At 50.5% G+C, this 18,845-nt stretch overlaps 1 protein-coding gene across 3 annotated transcripts in view; it reads right to left on the reverse strand.

The window, feature by feature from the left end:
• Positions 1–18,845, reverse strand: part of LOC138782959 (1-phosphatidylinositol 4,5-bisphosphate phosphodiesterase gamma-1-like) — a 68,114-nt gene that overhangs the window by 39,421 nt on the left and 9,848 nt on the right. For 2 of the 3 annotated variants that reach the window (XM_069956996.1, XM_069956995.1), the window contains 5 exons: positions 10,413–10,562; positions 6,237–6,330; positions 4,316–4,363; positions 822–906; positions 291–371 (listed from right to left, as the gene is read on the reverse strand). In XM_069956996.1, coding sequence (XP_069813097.1) covers positions 291–371; positions 822–906; positions 4,316–4,363; positions 6,237–6,330; positions 10,413–10,562 — 458 coding nt within the window. Of the gene's footprint in view, positions 1–290; positions 372–821; positions 907–4,315; positions 4,364–6,236; positions 6,331–10,412; positions 10,563–13,011; positions 13,126–18,845 lie in introns of those variants that run through there. The other variant, XM_069956997.1, reaches the window with a different exon arrangement.

The following is an 18,845-nucleotide window of genomic DNA, read 5'->3' on the forward strand; positions in this document are numbered from 1 at the left end:
AGCATCTAGGATTTTCTACCCTATACTCTTAGTATACCAGGTGATATCCCTGAGATGCCGGATTAGCAGTATTTCCAGACTATTGGAATCCTGTGTGTGTGTAAAGTTGTAATGTATTCAGTGTGATGGCCGGGCTCCAGTTCTCACCCCCACGCACCAGTAAACAGACACCCCACCACTGGCAGGGACACAATAACTTATTGTCAGTGAGAAGGAATTAACATTCAGCCCGGTTACCCGGGAGGTGGACGGGCGCTGCTCCGCAGCATCTTAATTCAGCCGATACTTACTGACTTCTGAGCGTCAAACATCAGGTTCTTATAGAAGAGGATGAAGTGCGTGAAGCTGAGCTCGCTTCGAGCCTCAATCTCCTGGGGGAGGGGAGACAAGGGGTTAATACCACATCTTACATTGTCCTCATCCATGAATACAAGATGGGAAGGGGCAGCGGGGACGGCGTCCAGCTGCAGGTGACATCACATGGTGGGAGGCAATAAATGGCGCTATTCACCCTCATAGGAGTCCGAAAACTTCATTCCCCTGTATAGTGTCATGATAGGACCCCCCCATACATACGTGCCTCTGCCCCTGACCATGTACCGTCCCTTTAAGAGCAGCTTCAGTCTCCTGTAAATAAATATAAATCGCTGCCCACTCTATTATACAGAGATGAAAGGGTTAATATCATGTGCGGAAACAGTGACCGATGCGGCAGCCCCCCCCCCCTCCGGCTGTCAATCAACTCCTTCTCCTCATTATACTGTGTATATGCACAGTACCACTTCCTCAGCATCCTGGGAGTCCTGGGCGCTGTCACTCACCTGCAGTTTATCGCGCAGGAACCTCATATTGGGCACTCGGTAGTTGACCTGGGGGAGCAGCGCCTTCAGATCCTTCAGTGTAACACTACGACGGGAACACAGTGCGTTATATCACGGACTCATCAGGGGACAATCAGTACATGCACGCTCAGCTTCCGTCTATTCCTCCGGGCTCCTCCATATACATGCACGCTCATCTCAGCTTCCATCTATTCCTCCGAACTCCTCCATATACATGCACGCTCATCTCAGCTTCCATCTATTCCTCCGGACTCCTCCATATACATGCACGCTCAGCTTCCGTCTATTCCTCCGGACTCTTCCATATACATGCACGCTCATCTCAGCTTCCATCTATTCCTCCGGACTCCTCCATATACATGCACGCTCATCTCAGCTTCCATCTATTCCTCCGGACTCCTCCATATACATGCACGCTCATCTCAGCTTCCGTCTATTCCTCCGGACTCCTCCATATACATGCACGCTCATCTCAGCTTCCATCTATTCCTCCGGACTCCTCCATATACATGCACGCTCAGCTTTCACCTATACCTCCGCCTCCTCCATATACATGCACGCTCATCTCAGCTTCCATCTATTCCTCCGGACTCCTCCATATACATGCACGCTCAGCTCAGCTTCCATCTATTCCTCCGGGCTCCTCCATATACATGCACGCTCATCTCAGCTTCCATCTATTCCTCCGGACTCCTCCATATACATGCACGCTCAGCTCAGCTTCCATCTATTCCTCCGGACTCCTCCATATACATGCACGCTCATCTCAGCTTCCGTCTATTCCTCCGGACTCCTCCATATACATGCACGCTCATCTCAGCTTCCGTCTATTCCTCCGGACTCCTCCATATACATGCACGCTCATCTCAGCTTCCATCTATTCCTCCGGACTCCTCCATATACATGCACGCACAGCTCAGCTTCCATCTATTCCTCCGGACTCCTCCATATACATGCATGCTCAGCTTCCATCTACTCCTCCATATACATGCACGCACAGCTCAGCTTCCATCTATTCCTCCGGACTCCTCCATATACATGCACACTCAGCTCAGCTTTCACCTATTCTTCCGCCTCCTCCATATTCCTGCACGCTCAGCTTCCATCTATTCCTCTGCCTCCTCCATATACATGCACGCTCAGCTTCCATCTATTCCTCCGGACTCCTCCATATACATGCACGCACAGCTCAGCTTCCATCTATTCCTCCGGACTCCTCCATATACATGCACGCTCAGCTTCCATCTATTCCTCCGGACTCCTCCATATACATGCACGCACAGCTCAGCTTCCATCTATTCCTCCGGACTCCTCCATATACATGCACGCTCAGCTTACATCTATTCCTCCGGACTCCTCCATATACATGCACGCTGAGCTTACATCTATTCCTCCGGACTCCTCCATATACATGCACGCTCAGCTTACATCTATTCCTCCGGACTCCTCCATATACATGCACGCACAGCTCAGCTTCCATCTATTCCTCCGGACTCCTCCATATACATGCACGCACAGCTCAGCTTCCATCTATTCCTCCGGACTCCTCCATATACATGCACGCACAGCTCAGCTTCCATCTATTCCTCCGGACTCCTCCATATACATGCACGCTCATCTCAGCTTCCATCTATTCCTCCGGACTCCTCCATATACATGCACGCACAGCTCAGCTTCCATCTATTCCTCCGGACTCCTCCATATACATGCACGCTCATCTCAGCTTTCACCTATTCCTCCGGACTCCTCCATATACATGTACGCTCAGCTTCCATCTATTCCTCCGGACTCCTCCATATACATGTACGCTCAGCTTTCACCTATACCTCCGCCTCCTCCATATTCCCGCACGCTCAGCTCAGCCGAGTGTGTATGTTTTATTTTATTTGAGAGAGGAATCAGACAATTCCCTGATATGCTGGGGGTTAATCTTCCATGATTTAAGAGCTAACCCAGAAGGTGGGATGGTGGGAAGGTGGTAGACGCTGGGTGTGGGGTGTTACATCTCAGGTTGAGGACCCCCTCACTTTTCTCCTGCCATCTCTATGGTCGGGGGTCTTGTTTGTATCAGATCACAATGGATCTCAAGTGTTCGGGGGTCGCACCATACCCCCAGCTCCAATCCGCTAATCATGTGCCTCCCTGTAACGCCATTTCCTGCTGGAGTTCTCCCTTTCCTGTCAGAGTCTTATCACTTCCTGTCAGTTTTCCTGTTTATGTCGTGTCGGCCCAAGTCTGGCAAAGGCCGATGAGGTGTCGCCCTGCGCCTCGTAGTATCTGGGCCTCCATAACTACAGCGCTGTGCAGTGACATGATATACTGTCTGCAGAGCCGGCCTCTGGATAGGTGCACAGTATCACCTCTGTCCTGTATATATGGACAGTGCACAGTACAACTTCTCCTGTATATATGGACAGTGCACAGTACAACCTCTCCTGTATATATGGACAGTGCACAGTACAACTTCTCCTGTATATAAGGACACTGCACAGTACCACTTCTCCTGTATATATGGACAGTGCACAGTATCACCTCTGTCCTGTATATATGGACAGTGCACAGTACAACTTCTCCTGTATATATGGACAGTGCACAGTACTACTTCTGTCCTGTATATATGGACAGTGCACAGTACCACTTCTCCTGTATATATGGACAGTGCACAGTACCACTTCTCCTGTATATATGGACAGTGCACAGTACCACTTCTCCTGTATATATGGACAGTGCACAGTACCACTTCTCCTGTATATATGGACAGTGCACAGTACCACTTCTCCTGTATATATGGACAGTGCACAGTACCACTTCTCCTGTATATATGGACAGTTCACAGTACCACTTCTCCTGTATATATGGACAGTGCACAGTACCACTTCTCCTGTATATATGGACAGTGCACAGTACCACTTCTCCTGTATATATGGACAGTGCACAGTACCACTTCTCCTGTATACATGGATAGTGCACAGTACCACTTCCCTCTGGGGCTTTGCTCTGGATATTAGAATGTGATGATAATAATCGCTGTACGTGCTGAAGCTCCTGCCTGATCGAGCCCTTAAAGGGACCAGACGTCACCGGACGCCATAATTGAATTGCTGATACTAAATATAACAGTGACGGTGAGCAGGAGGTCAGTAATGAAGAGCCTGGAGGTTGTGGCGTCAGATATGGCGGCACCCCGCTCAGTCACCCCCTCCCCTCTCCACATCACCAGATGACAGAGCGTCTGCGGGACACACTACAATTCCCTAAATGCAACACAGCAGAGAGCTCAGCAAACCAGCAGGGGGCAGAGTGATCAGAAATATTACTCACTGAGGATTGGGGTGGGGCTATTGTGTGGGTGTGGCTATAGGGGCGTGGCTTGTACACCTTTGCCTAGAGCGTTTAACCTCCAGCACTATCGTGTTGTCTATGATTCCAGATATTGTCGTCGATTTCCTGATTATTTATAAATCCAGTCCCACCTGCCGTCCTTGGCCCGATCCATCGCCTCAAACTGCTTCCTGAGCCACCTGTGCAGGAGAGACGGGAGAAGAGTCACCACCGGGACTATGGATGGACACTACATCTCCCAGGATGCTGCGCAGCAGGGGGTGGCTGGATGATGTTAGAAGAAATTAGCAGAATTGTGAATGCAGCTCTGGCTACATAATTGTACGGCTGGCACTACTATAGCTGGCACTAAGATGCTTGACACTAAAATGGCTGACAGCACTATGGCTGGTATATATGTATGGGTGAGCATATATACATATATGGTTTTTGGGGTGTGGCTTTGGTGAGCAGGGGATGTTTTGGAGGTGTGGCTATGGTAAGCAGGGGTGTTTTGGAGGTGTGGCTATGGTAAGCAGGGGTGTTTTGGAGGTGTGGCTATGGTAAGCAGGGGACGTTTCGGAGGTGTGGCTATGGTAAGCAGGGGATGTTTTGGAGGTGTGGCTATGGTAAGCAGGGGACGTTTCGGAGGTGTGGCTATGGTAAGCAGGGATGTTTTGGAGGTGTGGCTATGGTAAACAGGGATTTTTGGGGTGTGGCTGTGGTAAGCAGGGGATGTTTTGGAGGTGTGGCTATGGTAAGTAGTGATTTTTGGGGTGTGGCTGTGGTAAGCAGGAGTTGGGTTAAAGTGTGACTGAATTTTTTTTTTCCATAGTTGAGAAATAAGGAAAGCTCGGCCATGTAGCAGGGAAGCTGGTGAGGATGTACCATGTGTAGATGTATGGGTGTTTAGGGGCCCACATAATGTCTGTACTCAGGGGCCCACATAATGTCTGTGCTCAGGGGCCCACATAATGTCTGTACTCAGGGGCCCACATAGTGTCTGTACTCAGGGGCCCACATAGTGTCTGTACTCAGGGGCCCACATAGTGTCTGTACTCAGGGGCCCACATAGTGTCTGTATTCAGGGGCCCACATAGTGTCTGTACTCAGGGGCCCACATAGTGTCTGTGCTCAGGGGCCCACATAGTGTCTGTACTCAGGGGCCCACAATGTGTCTGTGCTCAGGGGCCCACATAGTGTCTGTACTCAGGGGCCCACATAGTGTCTGTGCTCAGGGGCTCACATAGTGTCTGTGCTCAGGGGCCCCTGCAGGGAATAATGAGGGGGTCGGTGAGGTTGTGTCCTGAGCCGCAGTGCCCCCTCCCCCACCCGGCTCCATGTCTGACTGTCCATTCATGGGTAATCTCTGGTGTTTGCTGCGGAGCTGACAGTCAGAGAGCGTCCGAGAGCAAATATTTATCTGACACGTGAACCAGGGACGGAACGATGCGCAAAACCGTGACTCCCATGATATTGCTGTACTGGGGTATATATCACAATAATGTGATACTGTGCACTCAGCTGGTGTATCTTAGGCTAGGTTCACACTGCATTTGTGTGCATCCGTTTTGATCCGTTTTTCCATTGACTTCCATTGTAAAAAAAAAACGGATCAAAATGGATTAGATTTTTTTGACGGACACAAAAACGTACATTACACTACTTTTGTATCTGTTAAAAAAAGGATCCATTTTGATCGTTTTTTTTTTTACAATGGAAGTCAATGCAAAAACGGATCAAAACGGATGCACACAAATGCATCCGTTTTTTTCATCCGTTTTTGCAAAAAATGGATTGCAAAAACGCAGTGTGAACCTAGCCTAAGCCTGCTATGTGTAATTATACCTACTGAACCTCTGTATTTAACCCTTCAAGTAATACTGCATGCTCTACCAGTGTATCTAAGCCCATGATGTGTGATACTGCCTGCTGAGCTGCTGTATCTAATTCTATAGTGTGTGATACTGCCTGCTGAGCTGCTGTATCTAATTCTATAGTGTGTGATACAGTGTCAGTCCGAGCTCCCACCCTATAGTCCTGCTGGTGCTGAGGTTACAGGATGGTCCTTACCTCTCCACCTGGAGTGAACCGGGAGACTTCAGGGTGTCTGTGAGCGCCCAGGACAAGCCGCTGATCCAGAGCGTCACCTCCTCCTCGCTGAAAGCTGCAGAGACAGATCAGGACATTGTGTGTGAATCTTACATCCAGACACATGGGGGCGCTCTGCAGGATCTATGGTGGTCCCCCTATATACCCCTCTATAGATCAGGGCATTGTATATATAATCCTTACATACAGACACATGGGGCGCTCTGCAGGATCTATGGTGGTTCACACATCCAGGATCTGCTGCAGATTGATGCATTTTGTTACATTGATATCTGCAAATCTGCAGCAGATCCTGTATGTGTGATTGCATCAATCTGCAGCAGATCCTATATGTGATTGCATCAATCTGCAGCAGATCCTGTATGTGTGATTGCATCAATCTGCAGCAGATCCTGTATGTGTGATTGCATCAATCTGCAGCAGATCCTGTATGTGTGATTGCATCAATCTGCAGCAGATCCTATATGTGATTGCATCAATCTGCAGCAGATCCTGTATGTGTGATTGCATCAATCTGCAGCAGATCCTGTATGTGTGATTGCATCAATCTGCAGCAGATCCTGTATGTGTGATTGCATCAATCTGCAGCAGATCCAGGATGTGTGATTGCATCAATCTGCAGCAGATCCTGTATGTGTGATTGCATCAATCTGCAGCTGATCCTGTATGTGTGATTGCATCAATCTGCAGCAGATCCTGGATGTGTGATTGCATCAATCTGCAGCAGATCCTGGATGTGTGATTGCATCAATCTGCAGCAGATCCTGTATGTGTGATTGCATCAATCTGCAGCAGATCCTGTATGTGTGATTGCATCAATCTGCATCAGATCCTGTATGTGTGATTGCATCAATCTGCATCAGATCCTGTATGTGTGATTGCATCAATCTGCAGCAGATCCTGTATGTGTGATTTCATCAATCTGCAGCAGATCCTGTATGTGTGATTGCATCAATCTGCATCAGATCCTGTATGTGTGATTGTATCAATCTGCAGAAGATCCTGTATGTGTGATTTCATCAATCTGCAGCAGATCCTGTAGGTGTGATTGCATCAATCTGCATCAGATCCTGTATGTGTGATTGCATCAATCTGCAGCAGATCCTGGATGTGTAATTGCATCAATCTGCAGCAGATCCTATATGTGATTGCATCAATCTGCAGCAGATCCTGGATGTGTAATTGCATCAATCTGCAGCAGATCCTATATGTGATTGCATCAATCTGCAGCAGATCCTGAATGTAAGGAACACCACCACGGCCTATGCAGGCTCCCCGGCCACCGCCCACAGATAGCAGGGGCACGCAGTATGGTGACATGGATGGCGGAAAACCATAACGGTTCAGGAGGCACCAAGGAGATGGTGTGCAACGATCCCTCACCACCATCCAGCTGACCTCAACCTTCCGGCAGACCACCACCATCATCCGGCTGACCACCACCATCATCCGGCTGACCACCACCATCCTGCTGACCACCATCATTCGGCTGACCACCACCATCCTGCTGACCACCACCATCCGGCAGACCACCACCATCTGGCTGACCACCCCCATCAGGCTGACCACCCAGAAAGCAGAGCAGTGTGACCAGGTGGTGACATGGATGACGTAAAGCGCGGCCAGTCACTTTGCCACCACGTACTCTGACATAACGGTTCAGGAGAGCACCAAGGAGGTGGTGTGCAACGATCCCCCACCACCATCCGGCTGACCACCACCATCTCCTTTCTTTGATTCCAAAACCGGGAAGACTTCAGAAACTGGCGGCAGAGTGAGGTGAGAGAGTGCGAGGCGCAGGGGGCAGCAAGGTCACAGACTGTGTGGTGACTCCATAAATATAACATATAGTTACAGTCACCTATTATATTACAGCACTTTATATAGTAAAAGCGCAAGGCAGCGCCCCCTCTGGTGTAATCCCCAACAACACAACATTCATAGCTACATACAGTACCCAATCTATTACTCTCTGGTATCAGCCATGTCAGGCTGGGGTGGGGGGTGTAGGACAGGTATGTACAATTTACTAATCTCTGGTATCAGCCATGTCAGGCTGGGGGGGGGGGGGGGGGGGGGGGCGGGGCGGTGACTATAGGACAGGTATATACAATCTATTACTCTCTGGTATCAGCCATGTCAGGCTGGGGGGGGGGGAGGTGACTATAGGACAGGTATATACAATCTATTACTCTCTGGTATCAGCCATGTCAGGCTGGGGGGGGGGGGTGACTGTAGGACAGGTATATACAATCTATTACTCTCTGGTATCAGCCATGTCAGGCTGGGGGGGGAGAGGTGACTGTAGGACAGGTATATATAATCTATTACTCTCTGGTATCAGCCATGTCAGGCTGGGGTGGGGGGGGAGGTGACTGTAGGACAGGTATATACAATCTATTACTCTCTGGTATCAGCCATGTCAGGCTGGGAGGGGGGGTGTAGGACAGGTATATACAATCTATTACTCTCTGGTATCAGCCATGTCAGGCTGGGGGGGGAGGTGACTGTAGGACAGGTATATACAATCTATTACTCTCTGGTATCAGCCATGTCAGGCTGGGGTGGGGGGGGAGGTGACTGTAGGACAGGTATATACACTCTATTACTCTCTGGTATCAGCCATGTCAGGCTGGGGGGAGAGGTGACTGTAGGACAGGTATATACAATCTATTACTCTCTGGTATCAGCCATGTCAGGCTGGGGGGGGAGGTGACTGTAGGACAGGTATATACAATCTATTACTCTCTGGTATCAGCCATGTCAGGCTGGGGGGGAGGTGACTGTAGGACAGGTATATACAATCTATTACTCTCTGGTATCAGCCATGTCAGGCTGGGGGGGGGGGGGGTGACTGTAGGACAGGTATATACAATCTATTACTCTCTGGTATCAGCCATGTCAAGCTGGGGCGGGAGGTGACTCTAGGGCAGGTATATACAATCTATTACTCTCTGGTATCAGCCATGTCAGGCTGGGGGGGGGGAGGTGACTGTAGGGCAGGTATATACAATCTATTACTCTCTGGTATCAGCCATGTCAGGCTGGGGGTGGGGTGACTGTAGGACAGGTATATACAATCTATTACTCTCTGGTATCAGCCATGTCAGGCTGGGGGTGGGGGGTGACTGTAGGACAGGTATATACGATCTATTACTCTCTGGTATCAGCCATGTCAGGCTGGGGGGGGGGTGACTGTAGGACAGGTATATACAATCTATTACTCTCTGGTATCAGCCATGTCAGCCTGGGGGGGGGAGGTGACTGTAGGACAGGTATATACAATCTATTACTCTCTGGTATTAGCCATGTCAGGCTGGGGGGGGGGGAGGTGACCTGACCTTAGGACAGGTATATAGAATCTATTACTCTCTGGTATCAGCCATGTCAGGTATATACAATCTATTACTCTCTGGTATCAGCCATGTCAGGCTGGGGGGAGGGGTGACTGTAGGACAGATGTATACAATTTATTACTCTCTGGTATCAGCCATGTCAGACTGGGGGGGGTGACTGTAGGACAGCTATATACAATCTATTACTCTCTGGTGTCAGCCATGTCAGGCGGGGGGGGGGGGGGATGTGGGACAGGTATATACAATCTATTACTCTCTGGTATCAGCCATGTCAGGCTGGGGGGGTGGTGGTGACTGTAGGACAGATATATACAATCTATTACTCTCTGGTATCAGCCATGTCAGGCTGGGGGGGGGGGCTCTGGTATCAGCCATGTCAGGCTGGGGGGGGGGGTGTAGGACAGGTATATACAATCTATTACTCTCTGGTGTCAGCCATGTCAGGCGGGGGGGGGGGGGGGGATGTGGGACAGGTATATACAATCTATTACTCTCTGGTATCAGCCATGTCAGGCTGGGGGGGAGGTAAACAGCTGTCAGTCCTCTACTACTACTGTGTGTCCAGGGCTCGGCAGTGTCCTGCAGATGTGACCAGGCTCTATGTAGTATATAATATAATAGACGGGCAGCGCTAACGCTCATGTTCCCGCTGTTCGGCTCCTCGGGAGATGGAGGCAAATTCTTTGCAAAACTAAACAAGTAGTTTCAGTTTCTTCACATAAATAACTTTTTATATGGAAAATAACGACCCCACCACCACCCCCCACCCCCCCCAGCTCACCGGCCACACTGATGGTCTTCAGCCTGAAGTCCGCCCCATACAGGATGATGAAACACAGCGAGGCGTCCACTTTCCGGGCGTCTTCTGGATACCTCTCGAAATCTCGGGAATTCTTCCCAGGTCGAATCTCTTTAATCTCTCTGATATCAACTGGAAAACAAGAAGAGAACAGTCAGAGATCACACAAGAGACACTGACAGACACAATGTGACCAGAGACGCTATCGACATAGACAGACACCCCCCCCCCCCCCCCCCCCCCCAACAGCTCAGGTGAGACCCTGGAAAGGGCTGCACTGCATTTTGGGAGACGAAGTGTTTCTCTACACCAGATAACTGTACTTCTCCTCATACAGCATGAACACACATCTTCTACAATGCAAAGCAGCAGAACAGGCACTGAACCAGCAGAACTAGCTGTGAAGGGAGTACAGAACCTAATCACCTGAGAGCTAACAGGAAAGCAGCACAGCAGACACTGAACCAGCAGCACTAGATATGAATGGAGTACAGACCCTAATCATCTGAGAGCTAACAGGAGGCTATGACAGCAGACACTGAACCAGCAGCACCGGCTGGGAATCGAGTACAGAACTTAATCATCTGAGAGCTAACAGGAAAGCAGTAGAGCAGACACAGAGCCAGCAGCACTAGCTGTGAAGGGAGTACTACAGAACCTAATCACCTGAGAGCTAACAGGCGGTTATCACAGCAGAAACTGAACCAGCAGCACTAGCTGAGAATAAACTTGAGAGCTAACAGGAAAGCAGCAGAGCAGAGAATGAACCAGCAGCCCTAGCTGTGAATGGAGTACAGAACCTAATCACCTGAGCGCTAACAGGAAAGCAGCACAGCAGACACTGAACCAGCAGCACTAGGTGAGAATACAGTCCAGAACCTAAAACCCTGAGAGCTAACAGGAAAGCAGCAGAGCAGACAATGAACCAGCAGCACTAGCTATGAATGGAGTACAGACCCTAATCATCTGAAAGCTAACAGGAGGCCATCACAGCATACACTGAACCAGCAGCACTGGCTGGGAATGGAGTACAGAACTTAATCCCCTGTGAGGTAACAGGAAAGCAGCAGAGCAGACACAGAGCCAGCAGCACTAGCTGTGAATGGAGTAAAGTACAGAACCTAATCACCTGAGAGCTAAGAGGAGGCCATCACAGCAGACAGTGAACCAGCAGCACTAGCCATGAATGGAGTACAGAACCTAAAAACCTCACTACTGGAAAGCAGCAGAGCAGACACTGAACCAGCAGCACTGGCTGTGAATGGAGTATAGAACTTAAAGACCTGTGAGATGACAGGAAAGCAGCAGAGCAGACACTGAACCAGCAGCACTGCTGTGAATGGAGTATAGAACCTAATCACCTGAGAGCTCACAGGAGGCCATCACAGCATACACTGAACCAGCAGCACTGGCTAAGAATAAAGTCCAGAACCTAAAAACCTGAGAGCTAACAGGAAAGCAGCAGAGCAGACACTGAACCAGCAGAACTGGCTGTGAATAGAGTATAGAACCTAATCACCTGAGAGCTAACAGGAAAGCAGCAGAGCAGACACTGAACCAGCAGCACTGGTTGTGAATGGAGTATAGAACCTAATCACCTGAGAGCTAACAGGAAAGCAGCAGAGCAGACACTGAACCAGCAGCACTGGCTGTGAATGGAGTATAGAACCTAATCACCTGAGAGCTAACAGGAAAGCAGCAGAGCAGACTCTGAACCAGCAGCACTGGCTGTGAATGGAGTATAGAACCTAATCACCTGAGAGCTAACAGGAGGCCATCAGAGCAGACACTGAACCAGCAGCACTGGCTGTGAATGGAGTATAGAACCTAATCACCTGAGAGCTAACAGGAGGCCATCAGAGCAGACACTGAACCAGCAGCACTGGCTGTGAATGGAGTATAGAACCTAATCACCTGAGAGCTAACAGGAGGCCATCAGAGCAGACACTGAACCAGCAGCACTGGCTGTGAATGGAGTATAGAACCTAATCACCTGAGAGCTAACAGGAGGCCATCAGAGCAGACACTGAACCAGCAGCACTGGCTGTGAATGAACAATAGGACCTAGCAGTATTAGCGCTTTCAGCCTCTGGTTGCGATGTGCTGCAGGACGCAGTGAGGGTATGATCTGCGGATTTTGCTGATCTTCCATTACTGAGCTCACACACCTCAGCTTTTTCCGTCTGTGAATTATTTATGTAGACGCCGTATAGCGGAGGTTATGTATGTATGTATGCTACCGTCTATACAGACACATATGGACGGTCCATGGGGGTCAAGACTCTGGCCTGGCAGGTTCCTATGGCAACCAAGTCACAAGCCCAGGGACTTTGGAGCGGTCGGATCCTGGCACGGACCATGTCAGCTGTAGGATCACTGCCCGCCCAGCACCCAACAACTCTGCGCCAAATAACACAAACACCAGCAGAGGCTTTCTATGGGGACTTAGGCTGCTCTGGACAGTTCCTGACATGGACAGAGGTGGCAGCAGAGAGAGAGAGAGAATACACCACTTCCTGCAGGACATACAGCAGCTGATAAGTAGTGGAAGACTGTAGATTTTTATATAAAAGTAAATTACAATTCTGTACTGTCCTTTCTGACACCAGGGGATCTTTCCTGCAGAGTGCCCCCTTATTCCCAGGTGACCCCCAAACCAGAGACATAGGAGCGGCGCTCAGCATCCCAGGTATCGGCGGCTATAGCGGTGCGGGGTGTCCCTGGGGCAAAGGTCACTGTGTCCCTGGATTATCAGCTGCTCACAATGTTTGTCCGGAAATTGCATTTAACTCTCCCCGGGCTGGACTATTACCCAGGATGCAGTGCAGGAGCGGAAAATCTGCCCCAAAACTCTCCTGTCTTAGTCATGAAAAATGTGGGTTCCATCTATAGGGGATGGGGGATGGGTGCAGTGTATAGGGGATGGGGGATGGGTGCAGTGTATAGGGGATGGGGGATGGGTGCAGTGTATAGGGGATGGGGGATGGGGGATGGGTGCAGTGTATAGGGGATGGGGGATGGGTGCAGTGTATAGGGGATGGGGGATGGGTGCAGTCTATAGGGGATGGGGGATGGGTGCAGTGTATAGGGGATGGGGGATGGGTGCAGTGTATAGGGGATGGGGGATGGGTGCAGTGTATAGGGGATGGGGGATGGGTGCAGTGTATAGGGGATGGGGGATGGGTGCAGTGTATAGGGGATGGGGGATGGGTGCAGTGTATAGGGGATGGGGGATGGGTGCAGTGTATAGGGGATGGGGGATGGGTGCAGTGTATAGGGGATGGGGGATGGGTGCAGTGTATAGGGGATAGGGGATGGGGGATGGGTGCAGTGTATAGGGGATAGGGGATGGGGGATGGGTGCAGTGTATAGGGGATGGGGGATGGGTGCAGTGTATAGGGGATGGGGGATGGGTGCAGTGTATAGGGGATGGGGGATGGGTTCAGTCTACAGGGGATGGGGGATGGGTGCAGTCTATAGGGGATGGGGGATGGGTGCAGTCTATAGGGGATGGGTTCAGTGTATAGGGGATGGGGGATGGGTGCAGTCTATAGGGGATGGGGGATGGGTGCAGTCTATAGGGGATGGGTTCAGTGTATAGGGGATGGGGGATGGGTGCAGTCTATAGGGGATGGGTGCAGTGTATAGGGGATGGGGGATGGGTTCAGTCTACAGGGGATGGGGGATGGGTGCAGTCTATAGGGGATGGGGGATGGGTGCAGTGTATAGGGGATGGGTGCAGTCTATAGGGGATGGGTGCAGTGTATAGGGGATGGGGGATGGGTGCAGTGTATAGGGGATGGGGGATGGGTGCAGTGTATAGGGGATGGGGGATGGGTGCAGTGTATAGGGGATGGGTGCAGTGTATAGGGGATGGGGGATGGGTGCAGTGTATAGGGGATGGGGGATGGGTGCAGTGTATAGGGGATGGGGGATGGGTGCAGTCTGTAGGGGATGGGTTCAGTCTACAGGGGATGGGTGCAGTGTATAGGGGATGGGGGATGGGTTCAGTCTACAGGGGATGGGTGCAGTGTATAGGGGATGGGGGATGGTTGCAGTCTATAGGGGATGGGTTCAGTGTATAGGGGATGGGGGATGGGTGCAGTGTATAGGGGATGGGGGATGGGTTCAGTCTACAGGGGATGGGTTCAGTCTACAGGGGATGGGGGATGGGTGCAGTCTATAGGGGATGGGTGCAGTCTATAGGGGATGGGTGCAGTCTATAGGGGATAGGGGATGGGTGCAGTGTATAGGGGATGGGGGATGGGTGCAGTGTATAGGGGATGGGTGCAGTCTATAGGGGATGGGGGATGGGTGCAGTCTATAGGGGATGGGTTCAGTCTACAGGGGATGGGGGATGGGTGCAGTCTATAGGGGATGGGTTCAGTCTACAGGGGATGGGGGATGGGTGCAGTCTATAGGGGATGGGTGCAGTGTATAGGGGATGGGTGCAGTGTATAAGGAATGGGTGCAGTGTATAAGGAATGGGTGCAGTGTATAGTGTATAGGGGATGGGTGCAGTCTATAGGGGATGGGTGCAGTCTATAGGGGATGGGGGATGGGTGTAGTCTATAGGGGATGGGTGTAGTCTATAGGGGATGGGTGCAGTCTATGGGGGATGGGTGCAGTGTATAGGGGATGGGTGCAGTCTATAGGGGATGGGTGCAGTCTATAGGGGATGGGGGATGGGTGCAGTCTATAGGGGATGGGTGCAGTGTATAGGGGATGGGTGTAGTGTATAGGGGATGGGTGCAGTCTATAAGGGATGGGTGCAGTCTATAGGGGATGGGTGCAGTCTATAGGGGATGGGTGCAGTCTATAGGGGATGGGTGCAGTCTATAGGGGATGGGTGCAGTCTATAGGGGACGGGTGCAGTCTATAGAGGATGGGTGCAGTCTATAGAGGATGGGTGCAGTCTATAGGGGATGGGTGCAGTCTATAGAGGATGGGTGCAGTCTATAGGGGATGGGTGCAGTGATCGGGCTGTGCATGTGTATTAAATGAAGTTAATCTATAGAATCTTGTCCCAGTGATCTGTATGGGGAGATCCCTGTCATTCCTGGATCTGTTCCTGTTCCAGCAGGGAAGAGGTTACAGCGTGCGGCACTCAGCCTCCCCCTCCCTCCACATCGCTCTATTCTGGGTTCAGCCAGGAAGCTGCAGACTTGGACAAACAGAGATCTCTGTGACATGAAACCAGTTGTGTGTACAGGATGGACAATAACAGCTGAGGCCCAGGGTCCGGCAGGGCGCACAGAGGAGGCCCAGGGTCCGGCAGGGTGCGCAGAGGAGGCCCAGGGACTGGCAGGGAGCGCAGAGGAGGCCCAGGGTCCGGCAGGGTGCGCAGAGGAGGCCCAGGGTCCGGCAGGGCGCGCAGAGGAGGCCCAGGGTCCGGCAGGGTGCGCAGAGGAGGCCCAGGGTCCGGCAGGGTGCGCAGAGGAGGCCCAGGGTCCGGCAGGGCGCGCAGAGGAGGCCCAGGGACCGGCAGGGTGCGCAGAGGAGGCCCAGGGTCCGGCAGGGTGCGCAGAGGAGGCCCAGGGACCGGCAGGGTGCGCAGAGGAGGCCCAGGGTCCGGCAGGGTGCGCAGAGGAGGCCCAGGGTAAATAAGCTGAAAAAACTCAGCATTTAGGGCTCGTTCCCACTGAGGAAAGGTAGCGGAATTCCGCTACGGAATTGTCAACCGCGGAATGCCGTTAGCCTCCCGCTCATAATGGGAGTCTATGGGAGGCGCGCGCTCCTGCCCTGTCCGCGCTGAAGAATGAACATGTTCATTCTTCAGCGCGGACAGGGCAGGAGCGCGCGCCTCCCATAGACTCCCATTATGAGCGGGAGGCTAACGGCATTCCGCGGCGGACAATTCCGTCGCGGAATTCCGCTACCTTTCCTCAGTGGGAACGAGCCCTTAGAATCAGCTTGTATTAAAGGGGAAGTCCACCATCTCTACCATTCTTATTGCTCTATTACATCCTCCATGATACAATGAGGCTGCACTGCATATCATAGTCAGCTGCAGAGTCATGCGTCTCCATAGTAACAGACCCTGCAGGCAGCCATGTGTTACCTACAGTCTGTGGTGTAAGAGGAGGATAAGCGGAGTGTGGCTGCAGGATGAGACTATACAAGGACACATAGGTCTGCAGGGGAGCTGCACACATGAAACGCAGACTGTAGAGTGGGGGATTGTCTCTTGCTCTGGAGGACTCCGCGTCTGTGCATTACTTTCATTTTTTCAATGAAAATAGTCTAATACTTAAAGGGGTAGTTCACCCAAAAATTTTCTTTCAGATCATTGGGTACCAGAAAGTGCTAGAGATTTCTACTTTACTTCTATTTAAAAAAACCTTGAATCTTCCAAAACTTACCAGCTGCTGTGTGTCCTGCAGGAAGTGGTATATTCTCCCCAGTCTGACACAGTGCTCTCTGCTGCCACCTCTGTCCATGTCAGGAACTGTCAACTTTCTGGTAGCTGAAGATCTGAAATAATTTTTTTTTTTTTTTTTTTTTGTGAACAACCCCTTTAATTGCTCCTGTGAGGGCGCTGCAGGAAAACACAATGCCTAAAACAGAGCTGATGGCTGGGGATTCCTGATCCATGACGGCTTGTAGTGACCCCACTACTAACTAACATGAGACCCCCAGGAGAGCATGAAGGTTCATAATGAGAGATAATCCATATATATATATATATATATATATATATATATATATATATATATATATATATATATCTATCTCATGCTCTTGTATACTTGTGTATTTACAGTATATATGTATCTCATACTTGTATATATCTATCTATCCCATGCTCTTGTATACTTGTGTGTATATATTGTGGCATGGTGGGGCTGTAAGAGGCAGTTCTGTGCCTCTGGAGTGGGAATTGGAGTTCAGGTGGAGCTCCTGGTCCAGATCCTCCACTCCAGCCCTAGAGCTAATGAGGCTCTGAAACCACCTGCTGGATCTATTAGAGACCCCAGAGCTTCCCAGGTGAAGACTCCCAGGGTGGGAGAACACAGGCAGCGCTAGGCCTGTGGGAGCTACAGACAAGAAGTCTGGGTGAGACCAGTGTACCTGGAAGTATTGAGCAGTAGGCTCAGGAGTGCAGCTAGGGAAGCTGTGTTGTAGTCAGTGGCTAGACGGCCTAGGTTTTATTTTATTTTTGCAAAGTGTTACTTGTGTCTTATGTTTTGAACTGATAAATAAAGCTGACTGTGATCAGTATAAAACTGTACAGCACTGACTGGACTGCAATTTGTGATGTGCCAACCGTCTCAGACCCAGGAGATGGCGATCCCAGCGAGTGAGTAACCCCCAGATTGTCACAATATATATATATATATTATATATAATGTATCTCATGTTCTTGTAAACTTGTATGTGCTGCTGAGATGATTCCCCACCCCCGCTCAGGAAGCATCGGCTCACACAATCATCATGGAAAAATGCCGCAATGATGGAAAACAAAGCTGGAAAATACATCTAGAGATAAAACTATAATAATATACAACCTGCTCCACCCTGACACTGGATACAGGCTGGGTCAGGAGTTCCCCTATAATTCTGTTCATTAGGGATTATGCACTAGCTCATATAATGGGTCCGGGTTGTAGGGATCAGCAGTACGGTTTCCCTCCAGGCCTACTACCCCCACAGAGGGTGACCCCACCCCTTATGTGCCAGACAATGTAGTGGGCCCCCCATGCAGTGGTCTGCAGTCGTGATGCCTGAAGAGGCAGGAGATAAAGACGGTATCCTGCACCAGAAATAATCTCATTGGAAGGGGGCAGAAGAGGCCAGGAGCAAGGCCTGATGGGAAAAATGGGACACTTCTATAATCCAGCACAGCAGAGGGGTCACTCCGGGCTTCAGAGCCCCAGGCAAAATGTTTAACACGGCCTTTATGTGTGTTTTTATCAGTCAGAGAGAGCTTTGGGCATCAGGACCTGGGTTTGACTTCCAGCCCTTCAGCCCTGTAGCTCCGCCCCTGAGGAGCAGATCTGAGACTACAGTGTATTTTAGGTTCTTGGTCTTCTTGCAGCCTTATAGTTTTTTACTGAGAATGTTATGAGCACAGGGCTGGGTGGGTGCCGTAGGGCACAATCGATGTCACATGGTAGGCTGGCCGCTGTGTACCACACACACTCCTTGTCTGTTTTAGTTATACAGTCTCATATAGCAACAGGTAGATACAGCTTGTAAGGGAGTAAGAATATCTGGTCTCTTTCCCTTTAAGATCACTGCCAAAAGCAGGTAAACTGAGAAATTTTACTTTAGGGCACTATAGAAGGGCTTTGTAGCTTAGCTGCTATGGGTTATACTTAAAGGAGAAGTCTGGCAGTGGGAAAAAGATTTCAAACAGCAGGTGCCTGGGGGAAAATAAAAAATTATGCCAACTCACCTCTCCCTCTGCCTCTC

This window comes from Dendropsophus ebraccatus, chromosome 2, assembly GCF_027789765.1.
Source record: "Dendropsophus ebraccatus isolate aDenEbr1 chromosome 2, aDenEbr1.pat, whole genome shotgun sequence".
Classification (NCBI taxonomy): Eukaryota; Metazoa; Chordata; class Amphibia; order Anura; family Hylidae; genus Dendropsophus; species Dendropsophus ebraccatus.